The 25,105-nt window shown below is 40.3% G+C and overlaps 1 protein-coding gene across 1 annotated transcript; it reads left to right on the forward strand.

Moving 5' to 3' along the window:
- Nucleotides 1-15,332: 15,332 nt before the first annotated feature.
- On the forward strand, nt 15,333-24,773 carry LOC134528849 (uncharacterized). Its single transcript, XM_063362516.1, has 5 exons — nt 15,333-16,049; nt 16,356-17,595; nt 18,005-19,586; nt 20,091-20,427; nt 24,738-24,773. Exons 1-5 carry the CDS (start codon nt 15,333-15,335, stop codon nt 24,771-24,773), a joined length of 3,912 nt encoding a protein of 1,303 aa, XP_063218586.1.
- The last annotated feature ends 332 nt before the right edge of the window (nt 24,774-25,105 follow it).

A 25,105-nucleotide genomic window follows, 5' to 3' on the forward strand; every position in this document is an offset into this window, starting at 1 on the left:
TGAGTTCAGTGGAGTCGGGAGTTTTCCCGCGGCGGAGTTTCTGGGCGATAGAGTCGCGGGCGCGGCGGAGTCCCGAACGAAGTTGCGAGCGAGGAGTCGAGTGGGATCTCGGTGAAGAGGAAGTGAGATTCAGCGGTGAGAGAATGTGGCGACGGAGTCCCGCGGCGGAGACCCACGAGGGGTGCTGTGGCGACAGTTGCGCCAGAGGTGCGGCCCAGCGAGGTGTGTGGAACGAGGGACTGGGGACTAGACATTTCTTTAAGTATAGTAAATTATTTGCCATCTTAGAATATTAATTGTAAGTGATAAGTAGTGGAAATAAAAAAAACTGTGTGTGAAATAAAATCTTTAATTGGGCTATCCTTTACGAACCCGCGGTAAAACGTAACACCACACATATATATATATATATACATATATATATATATATATATTATATAATAGTGTTCGGTAAAATAGCCTACTGCCCCCATCCTTCCGCGGGTAGTCAAATGCAAACTGAAAATGCCACACGCGTGTGGCAGCAATATTTTTATTTCTTTTTCACTGGGTAATAGCATCTGATTATATTAGTTAATTTTTTACTTTAATCTAAGATGTGTCTTGTTTTCATTAATATTTTTAATTTGTATGTATTTATTTAAGATTCTAATATTTCGGACTTGGATTCAGGCAGTAATAAGCTGTGCCATAATTTTCTACATTAAATTTATTTAAATAATGGTTGGAAACCAATGTTAAGTTGTCATAAATTTATCGGTATATATTTTCTTGAAGTATTATTGACAGTTAAAATTTAGTCACAAACATTTGACCAGTATCTTTGTTATGAAGTATTTTAGAATTTTTCTAGAAAAAAATATTTATAAGCGCATGAATTTTATTTATTTTATTTTATTCCTAAAAAATAATATTTATGAAAAAACCCATCGTTTTCAATCAGGAATATCATCTTTAACACACACACGTACCTATATATATATATAAATAATATGTGTACCGAATATAATGATATATTGTATTTATCTCAACATGAAGAAAGCATTTTATACTATCGAACTTAATCTCACAGTTAAAGAAATATCAAATTTGTTCGACCAGGCCTAAAATTAATAATTTTTTAATCGTAAGATTGTGTTGGAAAGTATCACATGCTTTGTTCATATATATACATATATATATATATATACATATATATATATACATTTATATATACATGAACACATATATGTTTTAATTATCTTACAAATAGATGCTTTTAAGTCAAATTTGCAAATGCACATGTTCTTTATCTCCACTTCTCTTTAATATCTAATAAATGATATTCCAACTGTATTCAAGAATTGATCAAGAAAAGATGCTGATGAAAAAATATATAATTGGGAAATATGTTTGTGAAACTATTCAGCAAAATATTTCAGCTGTCCATACCTGGTTTTCGAGTTAACAAACGTCTCTGATTGACGATAGTATTTATGGTATAACATTTAGTAAAAATAACTATTTTAATTAATTGGAATTATCACATAGCAAGAAATAACATTAAGAGTGGTGGTGTCCACTTTTAATACCCTCGAGTTATATTGGATGCCAAGCTATTTATTTTCACCAACATATAGATAATACTATTAGTTGCGCTTGAAGATAATCTTAAGTCTTATTAAATTTATAACTTTTCTGCATAAATACCTGATTGTATACTTTTTACTTCAATTTGATTAGCTATAAAGTAGCATAATGTGAAAGAATGCAGGAAAAAATTCTTAACTTAATATTTAAAAATTTAAGGATATTAAGTTACTTTTAAATATGCTACATTACTATATTAATTTAATTTGCATTTTATATTTATTAGACGTTCAATCAGTGATGCACATTTTATTATATACGTTTCATTACCATTATTGATGCTTCAGACATATCTCGGTTTGGATTAAGAATTTCAACTTGTAATTATAGAATTAGTGACACTTGTAAAGCCATTAATAACTGTAAAATTTGTAAAAAAATCATAACACTTTTTGAATAATCTAGAAACATTCATTGGTAAAGAAACTTAAACAAAAAGTTAATAAATCTTTTATAATTTTTCATATTTATTTTGTATACACCATTTTAGTTTCTGTTTAAGATATTTGTGTAAATTAAGGTTACCAATTATAACCAATTAGTTTATATGAACTCTATCAATCGTTATTTATCTGTGTGTTGTGTTGTTTCGTGTTTTGTCGTAAAGTTATTGATATGTATCAGTGTAAGTCTTGTGTTAATGTGTTTTGGTTGTTACTCTATGTGCTTATATCGTATCTTTTTTTAATGCATGTGTCATATTTCGTTTATAAAGTGTCGTAAAGCACATGAAAAAAATTTCAATTCGATCTGACAGTTTTAAAGAAGCAGAACAATATACTACGCATAGTAATATATTTTTTATTTAATAATAGAAAAATTACTTCAATTTTAGCAGAGCTTATATTTAAAGACTGCAGGCCTGTGCAAACCCACAAACATTCCATGAACGAGCCTATGTCTTCCCTAGAGTGCCTGAGGTGCTTGACCTGTGACTTCTAGACTACACAAAAATATTTCCTTCGAATTTCAGCATCTTAAAAATACATTTTGTAGATTTAAAATAATTTAATACGGATATTTAAAAACTTAATATCTGAGTTTTTTGAGTTCTTTCACCCTAACAATGAAAACATTACATAAGAAAACCCTTGAATATTTGTGTTGAATTTGCACTGATTAATAATAATGATCTACAAATACTTCAATTATTCCAGTGTGCAAAAATGTAAATTGTATGAAGCTAGTTACATTACGATTTTACGAGTAAGGCCGTTTTCCTCATTCCGTTGAATGTATAAGGAATTTTCGCAGAATAGAATACTGACTGTTGTTTTTTTGTTTTGTTTTATTTAAATCGTCGTGATACCTATAATACATTTTTGGAAACATTTGTTTCTTCTCGTCTGCGATCTGGAAATGATATGTTATTGCAACTATCACGGTCGAAGCGCTATCTGTAAGCTTTAAAGTTAACCTGTGAAGCATCTAGAGCAGTGGTTCCCAACCAGTGGTCCGCGTACCATCAGTGGTCCGCGAGAGCTAAAATATGGTCCGTGAAAGATTTCAAACTTTGAATGAACGCGCGTCGGTGTACAAAAGCGAGCGCGGCGCGCATGCGACCGGGGGAAGGGCAAGCAACTGACTAAACATTTTATATATAAAATATAGTGATATGAAATTAAAAATTAAAATAGTAAAAGAACACTGGCCTCCCAAATTAAAAAGTGGAGCCAGCCATAAAAAATTTTAAATTATGCTATCATAAAATTATGCTGTTTTAGGTTTTTCATGACGAAATAAAAACACTGTTAACTCTTTTAATGCCAAAGTCGGATAAATCACCACTTGCAGCGCACTCTACCGTTGTCGGTTTGACTCGCCCTACTATTGAGTTCCTTTTTCTCAAAATAGAGATCAGAGCTGTCACGCTTCTGTCTTCCTTCCCTGATAGAGAGCAGGGTTTTCATGTTGTTTTCGAACAGCATGTGAAACAGATTGGTACTGCATTTGTGCGCATTTCTTCGTTTTAAATTTAACTTTCCGTTGTGAGAAATTCAACTTTTATTTTTAAAAAAGTTATATTTTGATTCTTTCGTAAATTATAATTGTTAATTATTTTCTACATAAGTATGTGTTCCTGCTTATAAACATTTATTTTGAAAATATTTACAAAAATTATATATTTCTGACAAACAAATTATTAATTTGCTTTATCAAAAAATAATACTTAAGCAGTTTCGTGGATATTATAAATTGGCAGTTATTCTTTATTGTTGTTTATTGTGGGTTGAAAATATTTTTTGTAATAGTTGTAAAGATTATATTTTCCCACGAAATTCTTAGTGCCAAGAATATTACTTTGATAACCATGCCCTATTCATACGCCAATCCATTAAAAATTATATAACTTTTTCACGAGAACTTTAAAATAAAATAAATTAGTTGAACTTGCAAATGCAAGGTTCAGGAAACAGACAATTAGAAAGCGTTGAAAATATTTTTAATTTTGAAGATAAACTTCGTGCTTTTATTTGATAACTAAAGTTATGGATTAGTCAAGTTGGCGAGGGCAATTATAGTGCGTTTGAAACATTGAAGGCACTCCTTGACGACAAGAAGTATGCCATGTTTAGGGAAAGCATATAAAAAAACAGCAAATGTCATTTGCAAATGTTGGTTGATGAATTCAACTGTTACTTCCCAGAATATAACAATACAAAAGCTAATGTGGACCAAAAACAGATACGCAACCCTTTTGGCACTAATGCTAGAGAAGTTGCAGAAGAAATCCAAGAAGAACTTATTGAATTACAAAATGACAGGAACTGTAAGGACGCTTTTGGAGACGTTTTGGTGTAAGAAAGCAATTTCATATACTAAAATTCGAGAAATCGCTTTGCGCTATCTTATGCTTTTCTCAACAACTTATTTATGCGAACAAAAATTTTCTGCATTACTGATCATTAAAAACAAATCCAGGAATCGACTGAAAGTGATGATATGCGTGTAGCTTTGAGCAAAAATATTACCCCAAGAATTCAAGATCTTGTAGAGGAGATGCAAGCTCAAAAATATCATTGATGCAAACTGAAATGTGTACTAAAAATATATGTTTTCAATCATAACACTGTTAATTAATGTTTATTTTGGTTTTTTAGATTGCTTATGTTAATCGTTTCGAATAATATTGAACGATTAAGCTCAAAGTTTATTTTTAGATTGATACAGATTATTTTTTAATCTTGTGGTCCCTGCTAATAATAATGAAATTAAAGTGGTCCCTGATCAAAAAAAGGTTGGGAACAACTGATCTAGAGGGTTAATGCTTCGTGATTTAAGTGACGAAAACGTTACCACTCTGGCAAACAGCAGTAGTATAGGATAGTTCCTCCGATATCAAGGTTCAGGGTGTGGATTGTGATTGTCGGTCCAGCATCTTGGATTGTTACGTCACGGCGGCAATCTTGGATGGTTGTGACCTTGACTTTTGACCTTGACCCCGACGGCTATTTTGGACCCGCCATCTTATATCCGCCATTTTGCATGACGTCATTCTGTTCTCGAACATTCCGGCGATGTGTTTTCCGCCATATTGGATGATGACATCACCGTTGCAATTTTCGTTACGGTCGCCATCTTTAATTTTTTATTTATTATCCGATTTTAATGGAAAAAATTTTAAAATTTATTAAAAAATTCACTTAATAAAATTATAATACATTTTTAAAAAACAAACATTTATGACACGGAGTTCGGAGTCCTCGGTTCGACCCCGACGAGTGCAAAAAAAAATTAAAATTGGCGACAGCATCCTTCCTCAATGGTGGTTGCAGGCAGACTGACTCCCACCACTTTTTTTCAAAGCAAATATATCGTCACCTAGTATGATGTCATGTCCGCCATCTTGTCTTCGATGCAGGAAGCCATCATCATTGTAAAGTCGGCTAGAGTGCGCTGACGCCATGTTAGTTTAATTCTTACCCGCTAGAGTGCCGTAATCATTTATTACTAAGGTGCCCGCCATCTTTAAATTTGGCAGCCATCTTGAAAATCCGTAATTATTTAGCTAGAAATTCGCGAAAAGTTCCAAAATTCATTAAATAAATCACTCATTAATTAACATATTTATTCGATGGATTCCTGTCCTCGGTTCGATACCCGATCGATGCAATAATGTTTAATTTTATGTAAAAAATAATAATTTTAATAAACCATGTTCAACATCCGTAAAGAGACTTTAAATCCTCTACGACCATCATCCTATCAGACATCAAGACCACCATATTCGAAATTCGTAATTTCAATGGTAGAGATTCGGGAAAAAGTTCAAAGTTCATTAAATAAATTTGTAATCTATATAATGATTTATTAGATCGACTAAGGTCCATGGTTCGATCCCTGGCCGATACAAAACAATTTTAATATTTTAAAAAAGTACCACTAAAGTGGCAGGTTTGAGAAAATAAAAACACCGCAAGTTCTTTTTAAAAAAACTTTATTACACACTTTCTACACTACTACAAGTACAAAAAAAATACACAGACAAATTACTGAAGTCTTGTGGATTTCTCGACGTCTGCATCTGCCACCCACGTATTAAAGCGAGGTGGAAAGCCCCACCACTTGACGTAGGTCAGTCCATTTCTTCGTTTTATAATCTTCTCCACCAAGTACGTATCGGGATACAACATAGGCTGAATCTCTTCGGCATAGAAGCCGCCACGGATAGGTTTGCGGTCCAGATCTTCTAGGCTCTGATTCACGAACATGTGTCACACGGAAAAGTTCGGGACTCCAGTTTGCAGTGAAACCTTTCTCGAAGATACCTTTCTGCTTGGAGATTCGCACAATGTCACCGACGTTAGCTTTACGCTTTCATGGATCTTTCTTCTTCGTGTTGGAAAACACTGTTTGAAGCAGTCGATTGTCCGTTACATCCTTTGGCTTCATTTTCGTGGTAGAATGCACCGTGGAATTATACTCGCTTATTAGTTTCGCCAAGATGTCAAGCCACTTGTAATTTCCGTTAGCCGTGAACCGCCGCCACATCTTGCAACGCAAAGTTCTGTTAAACCTTTCGACAACGGAGGCTTTGACGTTACTAAATGTAGAGTAGTGTTTGATGCCATACTTCTTCATCAAAGCCTTGAAGGTTGCATTGTAGAATTCTTTCCCGAGGTCCGTTTGCAGGTGCGACGGTACACGTCCATCACGCCAAATATTGTTCATGGCCTTGGCTACGTCAGTTGCAGTCTTTGATTTGACAGGTCTCGCCCAAGCGAACTTGCTATAAACATCGATGACTGTCAACATGTAATTGAAACCTTTATTCAATCGGGAATATGGTATCATCTCAACAAGGTCCGCCTGGAATAAATCATCAATTCCACGAACTATGACTTTGCGACGAAGGTATTTCCGTCTAGCAGGAGCATGAAGTTCGTGAGCGATTCCGGTTCGACTCATTGTATGTAGCCGGCTTCCTTTAGTTCTTCAAGTATGGAGACTATTTCGTTAATGTGCGAATAGTTTCCTACACTAAGCGAAGCATGTAGAATTCTAAGGCGATCAACTAATTCATTGGGGTCGTCCCAATATACATAGTCAAATATCTGACCACTTTCAAGCTTTTTTAAACCTTCGCCATGTATTGTTAGTTCACTGAAGAGATTAGCGAGAATGTCGATTTTTTCATGATCTTCGTCTTTATACACACCACTATCTGGATCGTTATCGCGAAAATGTGCATTGATTAGCTCTAGCATTTTTTTGTACTCTTGTAAGTCTTTTGTGAGAATATCCTTTAGGCTCCCTGCGAAATAGCAATTCGTACAGACCCGGCGTCCCGCGCGTTTTGAACGCTTCTACGCGCACGATATTTCCTGGTAGAAAGTCTATTTCTTTAGCACCGAGTAACCACTTATTATGTTATCTGTACACTCCGTAGGTCGTGTCATTATTCCGGCTCGTAAACGATATCAGGTATGGTCGGACCATTGCATTCACTTGATGTCCCTTTTTCGGTATTTTCTTCTTGTGCATAGACTCTGTACTTGTTAAGTCCTCTTCTTCTCGATCTGGTTCATACTTTCTCTTCTTTACAGTTGGCATTTCATCCTCAACTTCTGTCTTCACAATGATGGCTGGTTCTTCCTTGCTGTTAAGTTCGTCGAGGCGACTAGTGATTGGTTTAAATATCTCCTCATTTTCAATCTCACGTGCAAGTCTGGTTCGTCTAGCAAGTAAATATTTTTCACGAACAGACTGTATAGCTCGATGAAGGTCACTGGCCAGGTCCAACATTGTACTGGCTGAAAACATATTGCAAGACCTCCTTATATAATTTTTTATTCGTTCACAGAAACTTCTTTCTTGTGTTTGGCTAAATCTGAATTTGTTGACAAGTGAGATAGTGATGCTTTCAGACTACTTTGAAAAGATCTCATATAGTCACGTCTTTGTGCATTCGAAAATTCGATCATGTCGCGAATGCGAGAATACGAGGCTCTCACACGCTGGTCGATGGCAACGAGATACTCTAGTAATTCCTTTTTCACACTTTCTACTTTTTGAGCCAGTAGCGAAATGTATTTGCGGATAACGTCGTCATGAGACTTGAGAGCAGTACGTAAGTCTCGACTGCTGCGTCCAAATTTCGAAATGCTTTGACTATTGTTTGACGATAAACTGATCGAAACCTCGTCTGTACCTGCCCTTATATAGCGGCCAGTCCTTAACGATGACTAGAAATCCGTGCTCGTGTTTCCAGCACAAGGAGCACATGTCTTTAAATTCCTGGTATGTCATGTCGGTGTTTACGTGATAGTCATAAGCGTGACGTAAATTAAGTTCGTCCATGCGAAACAAAACTATGACATTCGCGTTGTCTCGTAGGAGATGTTTTGGAATACGACTGTACGTCTGACACAGGTAAACGCAGTCTACCTTGGCGTGTCTGCCCATGGAAAAGTACTCTTGAATAATGCTTTGCTTCCTTTCGCACATTACATCGTCGAAAACAAATATAGAATTAACTCTTGCTTCGCTTGGAGGTACCACATCCGCATTATGATTAAATGGAAAATATTCCAGACCATCCACCGATTGTAGAACCGTAGCTAGGCGCTGGTACTTTGGCTGTTGCAACGACTTGGAATACAAGTAAACGTTCTCGAACCGAAGACCGATTGGTTCCTCCAGTAAACTCAGCAGAACGCACGTTTTGCCACAGTTGGACGAACCCGCCATTATGCAACGTATGACAGAAGGCAACAGTAAGCCATGTCGTGATTCACGCGCACTAAATACATCGTCTTGCGTAATGCGCACGGGCAAACAAACATCTTGCTTGACGACCTGCATTGTATTAAATAAATTGTATAAAATCAAACACAGTTATACTTTCTGGGCAGTTGTGTGCAATGACTCGAAGAGGTAAGAACAAAAAACACATCGATGCAGGACTCGTGAACTCGCTGATAAACAATCTGCCATTCGAGCTACACATTCCCGGCTACAGATTCTGCGGCCCCGGCACTAAACTAGCGAAAAGGTTAGCTAGCCGTGACATGGGCATTAATTCTCTCGACGAAAAGTGCAAGCAGCACGATATCGCATATTCATTAAGATATTGGCACAGGAAGCCGAAGATATTAGTAAATCGTCGAACGCGGGACTAGGAGAGAAAATCGCAGCGTGGGGCGTTTCCAAAATCATGAAGGCAAAGACGAAATTAGGACTGGGTGCTCGTCGAGCTAGCTCCATCAAGTCAAAGACTAACTCACGCAAGACCAAACGCAAGACTGGTGAGGGGCGTGCAAAAATCCAAGCAAAAATTACAGACTCTCGACAAGAAGATTATAGGAGGATTTCTTCCTTTGCTTTTGCCTGCATTGGGTGCTCTCGGCGCCATCATCGGAGCAACGAGCGGTATAGTGCAGGCAGTCAACACTTCGAAGAATGAGCACAAGCAGTTAAAAGAAGCACATCGACACAATGCCAGCATGGAAGCCATTGTCATGGGTAAAAAAAAAAACGGCGCAGGACTGTGCTAACGGCCTCACAAGGCAGGCCGAGGCATGGGAAAGAAACGAATGAAAAAATCCTAAGATCTTTGCCGAAACGTCCGCTCACAAATATAGATTTGTTCAGGTATGCTCGAAAACTGAAAATACCAAATTTCCGCGGCATTATTATGCGAGACACTTTGCCCAGCAAGCCAAAGACACGTGAGCGCGCCATAATAAATTTAGACACGTCGGCAGGTCGCGGCACGCACTGGGTGGCGTACATAAAGTCTGGAAAAATGGCCGAGTACTACGATAGTTTTGGAAATTTATGGCCTCCTCTAGAACTTAGGTTGTACCTGGGCCGCTCCACTACGTTGTTTTACAATTATGAAACGGAGCAGAAGCCTAATCAAACAAATTGCGGACACTTGTGTCTTCGCTTTTTAACAAACAAAACTTAGCTGACAAATAAAAATTGCTACTTAAAGGTTGTGCAGTGATGATAATTTAGTAGTCATGTCGATAACACTAACATTGACAGGTCACGCATCTGAGCTGCGGGCGGTTCATTTCCCGCCTCTGGATTTAGACGGAGAATGGTGTATCGGACTCGTAGATTTTCAAACGTATAATGCCATACCGAATATCGACGAGGATAACTGCAAGATCTGCTTCCTGAAAAGCGACGGGACCACTCATGAAATATGGTTACCTGATGGCTCTTACGAAATTGACGACATTGCAAATTACATCGGGGATATGTTACCACAGGATGTAGACTTTCAACTGCGTGGAAATCCAAACACTCAAAAAAGCATTCTAACATGCAGTGAAAATGTCGACTTTACGAAACCTGGCACCATAGGTACGATGCTCGGATTCGAATCAAAGGTGTATGATACAGGAAGAATGTACGAATCTACGCGCGCAGTAAACATTTTGCCTGTGAATGTCATAAGAATAAACTGTAATTTGGCAAGTGGAACGTATCTCAACGGAAGACTAAGCAACATGCTGCACGAGTTTTCGCCGATGGTCCCGCCAGGATATAAACTGGCCGAAGTACCGCAAAGTATCATTTACGTTCCAGTCGTCGTGAAGTGCGCACACGAAGTCGTCGTCAGAATCGTTGACCAGCGAGGAAGATTGGTGAATTTTCAAGACGAAGAAATTACATTACGTCTGCACTTGAAGCGATGGGCATAAAGTTCGTAACACCGAACAGTTATAAAAGAAATCGTATTGGCGTTAATAAGAACAGTTCTCTACCAGACATCGGTGCATTAACACCTGACAGCATAAAGTATCTTCTCAGTATTGGACATGTGCCGAGTAAATATGGAAGACGAAATCCTCAACGTGGAAGATCCGGTCATTTTTGATGACACCATTACGATAATGGAATTGCACGAGTACTAGCCTTTCCTGCTCGGACCGTACGCACTACCATTGGAAGTACGCATTGCTGTACAGCACCAAAATATTTTTACTTTACCTTCGCAGTCATTTCTACGTATAAGAGGCACGCTGACAAAAGCGGATGGTACGCACCCGACAACGACATCAATATCCTGCAATGGTATACTTCACCTAATCGAGCGCTTTACTTATGTACTCAATGGCGTCGAGGTGGACCAGACGAGAGATTTAGGCATAACATCTGCTATGAAAAATTACCTTTCGCTCACCCCAAAGAAACTGTCTGCTGCAAAGATGGCCGGTTGGGCTCTCGAGGATGAATATAAGCTTCCGGTTTATGCCGAAGGGAAGTTCGAAGTTTGTGTTCCGCTGTCCATGCTTCTTGGATTCGCCGAGGACTACAAGCATATAATCATTATTTCGAAACAAGAGCTCGTACTGCTTCTAGCCAACACGCACATTAATGCAATTGTCGCCGCTGCAGAAAACCCTCAAGATGTCTCGCTAACACTTCAGTCTATCGAGTGGATGCTGCCCCACATCCAAGTGAGCACTGTTGAACGAGTCAAGATGTTGAAGAACATATAAAATGGCAAGAACTTCGATGTACCATTCCGATCCTGGAGCCTGGAATCTTATCCTGGCTTGCCTCATAGTCAGCGTATCAATTGGATAGTAAAGTCCAGCTTCGCTACGGAAAAACCAAGATACATCATCGTCGTTCTTCAGACCGGAAGACAGCTCAATGCAGGAGTGAGTCGCTCCGTATTCGATAACTGTCAAATACGTAATGTAAAAATATTTTTAAACAGCGAATGTTATCCGTACGTTGACATGAACATGGACTTTGAAAGTGGAAGATTTCCTCTCGCATATCAAATGTATGCCAAGTTTCAGCAAGCTTACTATGGGCGGAGACAGTCACCGATACTGAGTCCCGACAGTTTCAAGAAAAAGGCTCCGTTAATGGTGTTTGACGTTTCCAAACAAGACGAATCGATTCGCAGTTCTATGATTGATTGTCGATTGGAAATTTTCACGAAATATGACGTACTGCCACTTACAACGGCGTACTGTCTAATCCTACACGACAGAGTAATTAATTACGATGTGTTTTCAGGTCTCGTGAAATATTGAACAAGATTAAAAAACATATAAATACGACTGCATGTATCATTACATAATCAGTTGGATTCAGGATGTACTGCAACCTGCAAGGTTTCCAGATTCAAAATGGATTCGTGCTCACGGAAATTAGCGTCACCTCCGGAGACAAGAATCGAACACGCACTTTCCGACCTCCGTATCCTTGGAAACTACTAGACGAAAAAAGTAAACGGTCGAATGAATGGCTATGTAAATATTATCACGGACTAGAGTGGGACGAAGGGAAAATTCCATACCACCAAGTGAAAAACACTATTGAAGATTTACTAGTTGAAAACGAAATAATTTACGTAGCCGGACCTGAACAGAAGAAATGGCTGAGCAAGTTGTGTGAAGTACCTGTTGAAATTGTAGACCTACAGACCGACTACGGCTGTCCTTCCCTGCGCAAGCTTAGTGAAATGTATGACGTGCAGCCACTTGACAAGTTTGAACCTGTCTGTGCCTGTACAAACTCGCAGTTAATGCAGAAATGGCACTCGCAGAGTTAGTATGAGCCTGCATATATAAATGGTGTACATCCGTACGTGCCTTCAGTTGACGTTCTACCCGCAAGAAGATGTTTACGTTTCATCCTGCTAACGTGTACGTGAGCGCAAGACCTAGCTTCAGCAGTGTCGAGTATAGCTACTGGGATTCCGGGTATCTACGCACATATACAGAAACCTGTGATGGAGGCGCTCAGCATTGGCGGTTTGCGCACTTTCCTGTGTCCTACGAACCGACTCAGCAGCTGGTAGATTGTTGCGAACCTGGAAACTGTGCCGTCTATCACATGAGACCACACACAATCCTTCCTGCCAGCATCGCTGAGGTAGTCGCCTCGTCTGCATGTGCAACACCAAACATGGACGTGTTGCAACCTGTTGCGACCTGTGATGCTTCTACGCAGACGTCCAAACGGTGTGCGTCTCTTCGTCGCAGTTCAGGCAGTGAATCTGTCCCAACTAGCACTGAGCCAAAGCCCAGGCGTAGACGTGGTCACAGACATCATCGACCATGTCTTGTCGGAGTTTACGTCGCAAAAGATGACCAGGTGGAAACCTGTGTTCCTGATCCCGTTGCCTGCGAACCAGTTGGAACCGGAGTCCATGATACAGTGCGTGCGGCATTAAATACTGTATTTAATTTTAAATACAGACAATATTTTGACTAATGTAGTATACCAGTAGACCACGGGTATATAAGCGAGGTTCAGACGACTGGACCCGCAGTTCACCTCTGGCCGCGGTGCAGTACGGACTTGCTCTCTTCAGGTAGTTTCATGAGGTTTAGTTATGTCGACCGGAATAAACTGTCTACCGTCAGCAGCGGGGACCTCGATGGCAGCAACGATGATGGAGTCGGAGATCCTGATACCGACTGCAGAGGAGACCACGGCAGCGGAGAACTCAACGGGTGTGGTGTCGACAGCTGTGGAGATCCCGATACCGACTGCAGAGAAGACAACGATACGTGCTGTTCCATCATCAGCTGAAGTTTCATCATCTGCATTCCAGACATCGATTAATGAAGATCGTACATCGCATCAATCCAAATACTGTGGTGCATCAACAACCTGCAGTAGGTCTCTGACAATCTCTCGAGAGACATATAAGTGCGACAAATGCGATAAGGTTTTTTCGCATTGTAACAGTCTGGACAGTCACAAGATTATGTGCATAGGAAACGAATCAAGTGATAGTATGCTTCCATACCATCAGACATCATCATTTATTGCTTTACCTGAGGCGATAGTCAACAAAAGAGCAGTAGTCAATTGCCAAAACTTGAAGGACTAGTTTTGTTTTAAATGGAGTATTTTGGCAAGATTTGCCGAGGGAAGTCATCAAAACCGTGTTGATAAGAGGTATTATGCTTTGGAGAATAAGTACAACTTCGATGGACTGTGCTATCCGACACCATTAAATCAAATAAAAGTTTTTGAGAAAAATAACCCTGATGTCTCAGTTAATGTGTATGCGCTAAATGAGGATAATAAGGTGTGTCCGATTCGGGTAACCAAACAAGAAAGAAAAAATAATTTCGATTTGTTGCTTGTGACAAATGAAAGCGGTGCTGCACACTACTACTACATCAAAAACTTCTCCCGACTTGTGAGACCCCAGGTTACAAAACATCAACATAAGATTTATGTGTGTAAGATGTGCTTTAAGTATTTCGCAAATCGACCTCGAAAATCAGGACTTACAGCTATACAGTGTCTTGAACAGCACAAGATTAAATGCGGAAAAAATTCTTAACCAAAACTTTAGTAATTTGTCTTTGTTTTTTTGTACTTGTAGTTGTGTAGTATGTATGTAATAAAAGTTTTTTTAAAAATACTGTGGTGTTTTATTTCTCGAACCTTACACTTTTCTGGTACTTTTTTAAAATTAAAGTTGTTTTGTTTTGGCCAGGGATCGAACCAAGGACCTTAGTCAATCTAATCAATCAGTATATAGACTACTATTTTATTTAATGAATTTTGAACTTTTTCCCGAATCTCTAGCATTACAATTACGAATTTCCAATATTGTGGTCTTGATGTCTGATAGGATGATGGTAGTAGAGGATTTAAAGTCTCTTTAAGAATGTTGAACATTGTTATGTATATTGTATAGTTTCCGTGTAAATAGACCTTGGACATTATAAACATTGTTGGCATTGGTCAACACACTTGAGTTTTGAATCTCGCGCGCCGCGCTGCTGGCGATAGTGGCGCTGCTACTTGGCTGCTGTGAGTTGGCTGCCCTGCTTCCTCCGGAAGTCAGTTGTTCTACAAAGGCATGGTGGTAAGTGGTGCTATCGGGTACTCTTGCTATCTGGCGACATCGGTCGCCAAATTAAATATTTTTGTGCAATTCGCTGTTTTATAGTCCATTAATGAACATTTTTGGTCCTCCGGGCCGGATCTAGTTCCGGTATTTTCGTTCGTTTTTTTGTGTAATTTTCGTTCGTGTTATCGCGGCGTTGTTAGCCTCGTGTGAAGTGAATTCTCGCACATTGACTAACAGTTTGTGACTCTGAAGTGCTCGTTATTTGGTTGGCGGGAGCAGCGATCAGTGTCTCGGCTGTGGTTGAAACGTTTTAACTAGTTCGTTCGACGACTCTAACTTCTAGGTTGAGGTTATGTCTTCCGTTTCATTTGAAAACGATCGTTGAACCCTTTGGTAGTCAATCACCATGGCTGAAGGGCAGTCGGCGCTGGTGCGCATCCGTCTTGCTGAAGGTCATATTAAGCGAGCCTTTGATCTCGCGCAGATGGTTCCCAGTGATAGCTCAAAAATAAATTTGTTTCGCGCCACAGCGCGCGACCTTCACTGCATCCGAGAAAGGTTCGAAACGGACTTCGTCATCGTTGAAACAACCGCAACGACCGAAGATGGATTCGATGCTGAGGCGCACACCGCACGCTTGGCTGACTTTGAAGAAAAATATTTTGAAGTGATGTCAACATTGGAAGCCATTGAGGAGGTCAAGGTAGTATCACCAGGCACACCCACTACTCAGGTGAGCAAATCTCGTGTGGCTCTTCCAAAAATCTCTCTTCCCAAGTTTGATGGGAGCCCTCAGCAGTGGGCTAATTTCTCTAATTTATTTATCACCCTGGTAGCCAACAATGCTGATATATCATCAGTGGAAAAACTGGCCTACCTCAAGACCGCCCTTAATGGGGAACCACTTGGAATGGTGCAATCTCTGCCGATCTCTGAAGCGAATTACGAGGTCGCGTGGAAGCTTCTTGTTGGCCGCTACGAGAATAAGAGGCTAATTGTCTCAGTCCATGTAGAGGCCCTCTTGAAGGCCCCAATGGCTGCGTCTGACTCACCCAAGGCTCTGCGCAATTTGTTAACCATTGTAAACGAGAACCTCTTGGCCCTTAGGGCACTGGATGTCCCTGTAGACCAATGGGACTTGATTTTGCTCCCTATTTTGTGCAAGCGGTTAGACTCTGTCCTTCAAACACAGTGGGAGCTTACTCAAACCGATGCCCTTCCAACTGTAAAAAACCTTTTGTCCTTTATCGAAACCCATTGTCGGGCCCAGGAAACTGTGACAGCTTCTCGGTCACATGTTCCAGGTGCAGGACCTACACAGTCAAGGAATCAAATGCCAAGCTGGAGACAGGCTCGTCAATCTGTGAAAAGTTTGGTCAGCTCTCCACAATCATGTTGCGTTTGTAACAGTACCCATGTTGTTTTTAAGTGCCCTAAATTCATCAAGAGTAGTCCCAAGGACAGATATAAGATAGCTAAGGAGCACAAATTATGCCTGAATTGCTTGTCACCATCTCACGCATCCAAGGATTGTTCATCATCATCGTGTCGTTATTGTGGATCCAGGCATCATTCTCTGTTGCACTTCGAGCAACAGACAGCCATCAACCCTGGTCCGGGCAAGGATGCTTCAACCACACTCATTGAACCAAACCCTGCAACTGTTGCAGTTGCTGCCGCTCTACCAAGTGAAGCAAGAACAGTGTTATTATCAACAGCACAGGTACACGTGTTTGATTCAAGTGGAACTCCAATGGTCGTGAGGGCTCTGTTGGATACTGCCAGCCAAGCTAGCTTCGTCACAGAGAGCTGTCTGCAAAGATTGAGGCTTACTCGTAGAAGATCTCATCTACCAGTACAAGGTTTAGCTAACACTTCAGTGAATGTGGCCAAGTCATGCGCCTCCATTGTTATGGCACCAGTTGGTAGCACGAGCCCCCAGTTTGCAGTAGATGTATTTGTAATTTCGAGAATCACCTCCAGTTTGCCAAGTGCCAAGCTGAGCGCCAGGGTCCGTGGTGCAGTGGCACATTTGAAACTTGCCGACCCTGCATTTGACACCCCTGGTCCTGTTGATCTGTTAATTGGTGCAGAGTTAGTTCCTAGACTCCTTACTGGGGCCAAAATTGACGGTTCTCCCGTAGCTCTGGACTCTGTGCTTGGGTGGATACTGATGAGACAGGTGGACACACAAGTCCCATCATTGACTGCAACATCTTTGTGTATCTCTCTTCTCACTTCACACCCTCCTTTGGATGAGGTAGTAAAAAGGTTCTGGGAATTAGAGGAGTTTCCTGTGACAACACACAAGTCTCCTGAAGATGTCAAATGTGAGGAATGGTTCAGTAAAACTCATCTGAGGTCTGGAGATGGGCGTTACAGTGTATCACTGCCCTTTCGGCAACCTCTTCTGAAATTGGGTGCGTCAAGGCCGCAGGCTCTTAACAGATTTCTTCGTCTTGAAAATCGTCTCAAGTCTGATCCCAAATTGAAGGCCATGTATTCAGAGTTTATGAGTGATTATGTAGCTAGTGGTCACATGGAAGAAGTAACAGAGTCACAGATTCCGTCAGAGTCGTATTATATTCCCCATCACTGTGTGGTTAAACCTGAAAGTTCAACTACAAAACTGAGGGTGGTTTTTGATGCATCCGCCAAGAGCTCTTCAGGTGTTTCGCTGAACGATGCGCTCTTTACTGGCACCCGGCTTCAACGGGACATAGTTGACCTATTGTTGAGTTTTCGTCTGCATGTAGTAGTCTTCACTGGTGACATCAAACAGATGTACAGACAGATAGGTGTACACACTCGTCATCAGGATTATCAGCGCATTGTTTGGAGGTTTAATGATGCTGAACCTGTGAAGGATTATCGTCTCAAGACTGTAACCTATGGTGTCTCTGCAGCACCGTTTCTCGCATTACGTACACTTCAACAATTGGCACAGGATGAAACCGAGCACTTCCCAACTGCATCACAGGTCTTACTTACAGATGTCTACGTTGACGATGTTGTCACTGGATCTAATTCGGTTTGTTTCTGCCTTGGCCATTCAGAGGGAGCTTATAACACTCCTAGGAAAAGGAGGCTTCAAGCTGCGCAAATTTATGAGCAACCACCAAGCTCTTCTGGATTGGTTGCCAGTGGAGGATATTGAGATCCCACAACCATTTTCATTGGATTCAGACGATTGTGTCATTAAGGTCTTGGGTCTGCAATGGAATCCTGTGTCGGACACATATTCCTACAAGATACAGCCTAGTTCTGGCAATGCCACAAAAAGGACAATCCTGTCAAATCTGGCTAGGATTTTTGATCCTCTTGGGTGGCTCACCCCACTGAGTATGTTTGCAAAGCACCTGATCCAAGTCTTGTGGGCACGGAACCTGGGCTGGGATACTGAACCACCGGATGACATCCTAAGCAACTGGAAGAACTTCAACACTCAGCTGTCACAACTGTCATCAGTTACCATTCCCCGACTGATTCGAGGACAGGCAGGAGGTTCCTACCAGTTGCATGGATTTTCGGACAGCTCCGAAATTGGTTACGCAGCAGTTGTGTACTTGCGCATTGACAACCCTGATGGTACAGTTCTGGTACACTTGCTGATTGCCAAGTCGAAGGTAGCGCCACTCAAGGTTCAGTCGCTGCCTCGCTTAGAACTATGTGGGGCCCTTTTGTTGGCTCGCCTGCTTCACCATGTCATTGATGCCTATGGAGCGACACTGCACTTCAGTTCGGTTACTGCCTGGACTGATTCACAGGTAACTCTTGCCTGGATAAACTCTTCTCCACATGAGTTAAAGACCTTTGTGGCAAACCGGGTTAGTCACATTCAAGAGCTAACTCGTCCAGAATGGTGGAAGCATGTTCGTTCGGAACATAACCCGGCAGACTGTGGATCCCGTGGGCTTCTGCCAGCACAAATTGTATCTCATCCTCTGTGGTGGTCTGGCCCTTCATGGCTGAAGAAGGCTGAGGACCAGTGGCCTGAAGGTATTCCGTGCATTAAGGCTTCTGACGTAATCCTGCTTGAAAGGAAGGTAGTGGCATTGGGAACTTTTATCTCCCCTGGGGACTTGGACACATTATTGGAACGTTTCAGTCGGTTGACAAGGCTGTTGCGTGTTACTGCCTGCTTGTTCAGATTTATCAACAATTGTCGTCATCCACTGGAAGGACGGGCCATAGAAGAGCTGTCATCGAAGGATCTAAACACTGCCCTAGAGTTCTGGATACGTTATGTTCAGTCCATGTGCTATCGAAGTGATTTAATTGCCTTGAAGAAGGATCAAATCACCTCCCCACAACTTCGTAGATTGCTACCGTTCATTGACTCCAAGGGAGTGATTAGGGTGGGCGGCAGACTGTCTCATTCGGATCTGCCCTTTGAGCAGAAGCACCCAGCCCTTCTTCCTAAATCGAATCCCCTGACAAGACTGATCATAGGTCATTACCATGAAGTTAATCAACATCCGGGAATACAAGCACTCCAGGCCATTCTCAGGGAGAAGTTCTGGATTATGGGGGACAAGCGTGCAATCACCAACCTTGTGCACCGTTGTGTGCGTTGTTTTCGTGCATCTCCATCATCAGTTGCTCCGCTGATGGGAAACCTTCCAGCTATGCGGGTTCAGCAGGTAAAACCGTTCTCAAGGTCGGGGGTTGATTACGCTGGTCCATTCTTAATTAAGATGGCCCGTCTTTGCAAGGCTGCTGTGCTGAAAGCATATCTATGCGTGTTTGTCTGTTGCGCAACAAAGGCAGTACATATCGAGCTAGCCTCGGACTTATCGACAGATGTGTTTTTGGCTGCCTATAAACGTTTCATTGCACGTCGAGGACGTTCCTCGGACATCTACAGCGATTGTGGCACCAACTTTGTTGGGGCACGAAATCAGCTCTCCGAACTACAACAACTCCTCACGTCGTCTTCCCATCAAACAACAGTGGCTTCATCGCTCGCACATCTTGGTGTGACTTGGCATTTCAACCCGCCAGCTGCTCCTCACTTTGGGGGTTTATGGGAAGCGGGTGTCAAGTCGTTCAAGTCCCATTTGAGGAGGGTGATAGGAGAGCAGATACTAACGTACGAGGAGTTAAACACAGTATTGGCTCAGGTTGAAGCAGTGTTGAACTCAAGGCCGTTGTGTCCCCTCAGTGCGGATCCCAAGGACTTCACTCCTCTGACCCCAGGCCATTTCCTGACGCTGGAACCGTTAGTGACAATACCCGAACCAGATTTACGTCAGGTAAAAATGAACTGTTTGCATCGCTGGCAGCTTGTATCCCGACTACATCAAGATTTCTGGCATCGCTGGCATCGGGATTACCTGCACACGCTGCAACAACGTAGCAAATGGCAGAAAAGGGCGTCAGGTCTTGCCCCCAACCAGATGGTGCTGGTCAAGGAAGACAGGCTTCCACCTCTGCAATGGCCGCTGGGGCGCATTGTTGATCTTCATCATGGAACGGACGGCGTGGCACGAGTGGCCACTGTACGCACTGTCACAGGCACTGTCAAACGGCCAGCAGTGAAATTATGCCCACTCCCCTGTGACTGTTGAAATCGGTGATATCAAGGTGGGCGGTATGTTATGTATATTGTATAGGTTCCGTGTAAATAGACCTTGGACATTATAAACATTGTTGGCATTGGTCAACACACTTGAGTTTTGAATCTCGCGCGCCGCGCTGCTGGCGATAGTGGCGCTGCTATTTGGCTGCTGTGAGTTGGCTGCCCTGCTTCCTCCGGAAGTCAGTTGTTCTACAAAGGCATGGTGGTAAGTGGTGCTATCGGGTACTCTTGCTATCTGGCGACATCGGTCGCCAAATTAAATAGTTTTGTGCAATTCGCTGTTTTATAGTCCATTAATGAACAAACATGGTTTATTGAAATTATTATTTTTTCATAAAATTAAACATTATTGCATTGATCGAGGATCGAACCAAGGACTGGAGCGGATCGAATCGCTATGTAAGTTAATGAGTGATTTTTTTGATGAATTTTGGATTTTTTCCCGCATTTCTAGCTACATTATTACATGATTTCAAGATGGCGGCCGAATTTCAAGATTGCGGGGGGCTCCTCGGTAATAAATGATTACTGCACTGTAGCGGGTTAGAATAAAATTATCCAGATGGAAATGTACTCTATAATACGAGTACACACACAAGATGGTGTACTCCAGCAGGTGGTAGCTCCTGGTAGCATGTACTGAACATAAAATGTCGGATCCATGATGGTCGACAAGGTCAAGGTCAAATTTAAAGGTCAAGGTCAAAGTTCAATGTCAAAGTTCAAGGTCAAGGTTAAATTTCAAGGTCAAGGTCAAATTTCAATGTCAAGGTCAAATTTCAAGGTCAAGGTCAAAGTTCGAGGTCAAGATCAAATTTCAAGGTCAAGGTCAAAGTTCAAGGTCAAATTTCGAGTTCAAGGTCAAAGGTGTGGTGACTATAAAATTATACTAACATGGTATCAGCACACTCTAGCAGACGAAAACAAGATGGTGGTCTCCAGCGTATGAAGACAAGATGGCGGACATGACGTCATATCAGCTGACGATATTTGAACTTTGGTATTGGTGACGGTAGATCAGTCTGTGGGTGGCTTCTGTGGAGGAAGGATCTGATGTTTTTATTTTTATTTTTTGCCCTCACCGGTTTCGAACCAAGGAAGCTTATCGATATAATCAATCATTATATTTATTGTAAATTTATTTAATGAATTTTGAACTTATCCCCGCACCTCTAGCATAAAAATTACAGATTTTCAAGATGGCGACCATAACGATAATTGCAACAGTTACATCTTAATACAAGATGGTGGTTCTGTCTGGAACAGGTGGTGCTATTATTACTTTAAATTTAAAAAAATACAAGTCCAAATATGCATGTTATTTTTATATATACCTTATTTAATTTTCAGTCTGGTAAATGTCTCGATGGCCGAGCGGTTAAAGGCGTATTTTTTCCAACCTAGAGATCAGAGCTGCGATGGTTCGTATCACAGTGTTTCCAATATATTTTTCATAAAAAATTAAATTTAAAATGTTGATAAGGTTCATAATAGCTATGGTAGGTAATGGAACATCGACCTTATGTGATGAGACAGAGCGACGCTGGCGCTCTCTAGGAACAAACGACAGAAACAAAGTCGACGGTATCCAAGATGGCGGCATGCAGCGGAACAGAAAAAAACATGAGCGCCGCTGGCGCTATCTAGGAACAAACAACAGAAACAAAGTCGACGGTATCCAAGATGGCGGCCTCCAGTGGAACAGAAAAAAAAATCAAGAGCGACGCTGGCACTACCTAGGAACAAACGATAGAAACAGAGTCGACGGTATCCAAGATGGTGGCCTCCAGTGGAACAGAAAAAATTAATATGGCGACAGAGACGAAAATTTCATCATAATGAGTGGGGCGCTCGATTTAAAGATGTCGGATCCATTATGGCCGCCGTGATCTACTTGTCTTATTAAGATGTGTCCCATTACGCTGTGTCCCGTTACGCTCATCCAAGATGGCCGCCGTGACGACACAATCTAATATGGCGGACTGGCTCCCGGCTCCACAGCCAGAAACTATTCAGAATCAGAGATGAGGACCGGCTCCGGCTCCACGCGCCGGTGCCATGTCCCCGGACCGCCATTCCTATACTACTAACAGCAATGTTTGATAATTAATTGTAAATATGAAGATACTAATATCTTTAAGTAAACTTTTGTGATCATTTAAAGAGAATGATCCAAATAGTTGCAACTTAATTGTGAACTATCTTTAAGTCACTGTACTTATAGAACGGAAAGCATTAATATTCGTAAATCCTTCTTTAAACTGTTTTTTTAAATATTAGTTAGAAAATTATAATTATAAATTTGTATTTTTTTTAAGATTTTATTAAAATTAGTTTGGGAATTTTGAGTTAATATATTTCAAGGTTTTAAATAATTGAATGGAAACATCTTCCAGTAAAAAACAATTAGGTTTATTCTAAATAAAACATATAAAATTGTCCTCAACTTACCAAAATGTATTACTGTTCCTTTAAACTATTAGAAATTTAGAACTTTTTTCACATGGGGGTATTTAAATTATTTTTGATGAGGCTATTTGAATTACACTGAAAGATACCTTCGTTTTTGCTTTTAATACCTTCATGTTTAAAGGTGTACGGTAGATAATTAAATTTTTAAAAGTACACAATATCTAAACTAAATTTAATAAATTTTAAAAACAAAAATTATAAAAATATAACAGAATAAATTAAAATCGATTTTATTAAATTTTATGATTACTGTGAATAGATTAATTGCAATTTTGTTTGTAGTTAAGATTAGTTTGCATTTTATAAACTATGTAAATATAACCTACAATAATTACAGCCATTGCTTACACATAAATTTAATATTTGAATTTTACGGAAGTTCAATAATTTTTTTCCTCATATGGTGAGGAATTATGAAAGTAAAGAATGCGTACTTGAAGTGGTCAGAAGAAAGAATAAATCAAGCAAAAATTAGTGTTTTAATGGCAATTTAAGTATGAGAGCTGCTGCTTCGCACTTTAATTATCCATTCTCTACTCTGCAGAGAAGATTCTGTGAAGCTCATCTTCAAGAAGATTTGATGAATGATTCAAACCGTGTACTAATTTTCATTAAAAGAATGGTCATTGTTCATCCCACAATATTTTCACCAGAGCAAGAAACTGATCTCGTGAATAGACTCAAAAGACATTCTAGGCATGGTTTTGGCCACTTATATGTCAGTGCGAGGAGGGATGTGTACAATTGTGCAAAATTGATGAACATAAGTATGCTATGAAGGGATGAAATAAAAATGACAAGGCAGAATTGGTTTTTGTCTTTCATGGCCAGACATAGAAATAACATTTCTCTGAGGAAACCAGCATTGTTGAAAATACATTCCATAGCGACCATGACAATGAATCTGAAAGAACAAAATGTGGAGTCATCAGAAATGCCAACTTCGTCAACCAATTTCTCTGTGAAATAAGATTCTGAAAATCAATAAACTTTAAATTTAACCACACCTTTCTCTGAAATGCTTCAACACCACAAAAAGAAGAAAAGATGAAAATATTGAAATGAAGATATGTAGCGTTTTGTGTTGGAGGAGGCCATCCTTTTTTATGTCATGTTAAAATCATAAAATGGGTTTGCCTCCTTCAACACCGAATGCAAAGTTTATGTCCGCTGTGTTATTCTGATGAAGAGCAAGAGATACGGGGAATATTTTAATGAGATTTTATATAATATAATTACCTTATATTTTATTTTTATAACAATTTTATATTTATGCAATTGAATATATATTTGTATTAATTTTACATTTTAATTAAATCGGATTTTATCATATCATTTATTTGGCATCAAAGAAGATAGCTGACAAGTGGAGATAATAAATAATGTAATGTTTTGTGTTGTTGAAATACGGGTTTTATTAATTTTTTATTTTATAAATAACAGTACATTGGAAGTTCTTGGCCCACTATATTCGCTTGTATAATATTTTTATTGAGCACTTTTATTATTTGATAAGATAGAGATCAGTTAATTTAATCAACTAATTGTCTAAGGTACAACAAATGAGGTGCAGTCAGCCACAGGACTAGATTAAAAACGCTCTGCTCGCAAAATCATTCATTATGGCATGTTAACGTTTCGTCAGTATCTAAGGACCCAAAGATGCTGGTGCATAAAGGCTTGAAAGTGGTGGAGAAGGAAATCCGTATTAAGGAATGAGATTAAGTGCTCTTGGAGGTGTGGCGCTGGTGGCTGCAGAACATGCCACCCTGGCGTCCCTCCGTACTAGTATAGCTGAAAAAAAAAACTGCTCTGCGAGGTCATTATCTGCAATGTAAGTCGGAAGTGTGGCTCCTATTTAACTGGCCAAATTACTGCACGTCAAGAAATACATAGAATTTCCCCTACAATTATCTGAGTTTACCAAAGACTCCCACTTCAAGCGCGCTAACAGAAACTGGGTGAAAGATGATGTTAAAATTATTCTGAAATGCTGCGTGGAAGTCCGGAGTATGCATTTGGATGTATGCAGAGTATTTATAGGTGCACCTACTGCAAAGATTCGGGATTACCGTAACCCATTTGCTGATAAAATTACCATACATGCGACCATCATCCTTTCATCT

This window comes from Bacillus rossius, chromosome 2 (genome assembly GCF_032445375.1).
Source record: "Bacillus rossius redtenbacheri isolate Brsri chromosome 2, Brsri_v3, whole genome shotgun sequence".
Lineage (NCBI taxonomy): Eukaryota > Metazoa > Arthropoda > Insecta > Phasmatodea > Bacillidae > Bacillus > Bacillus rossius.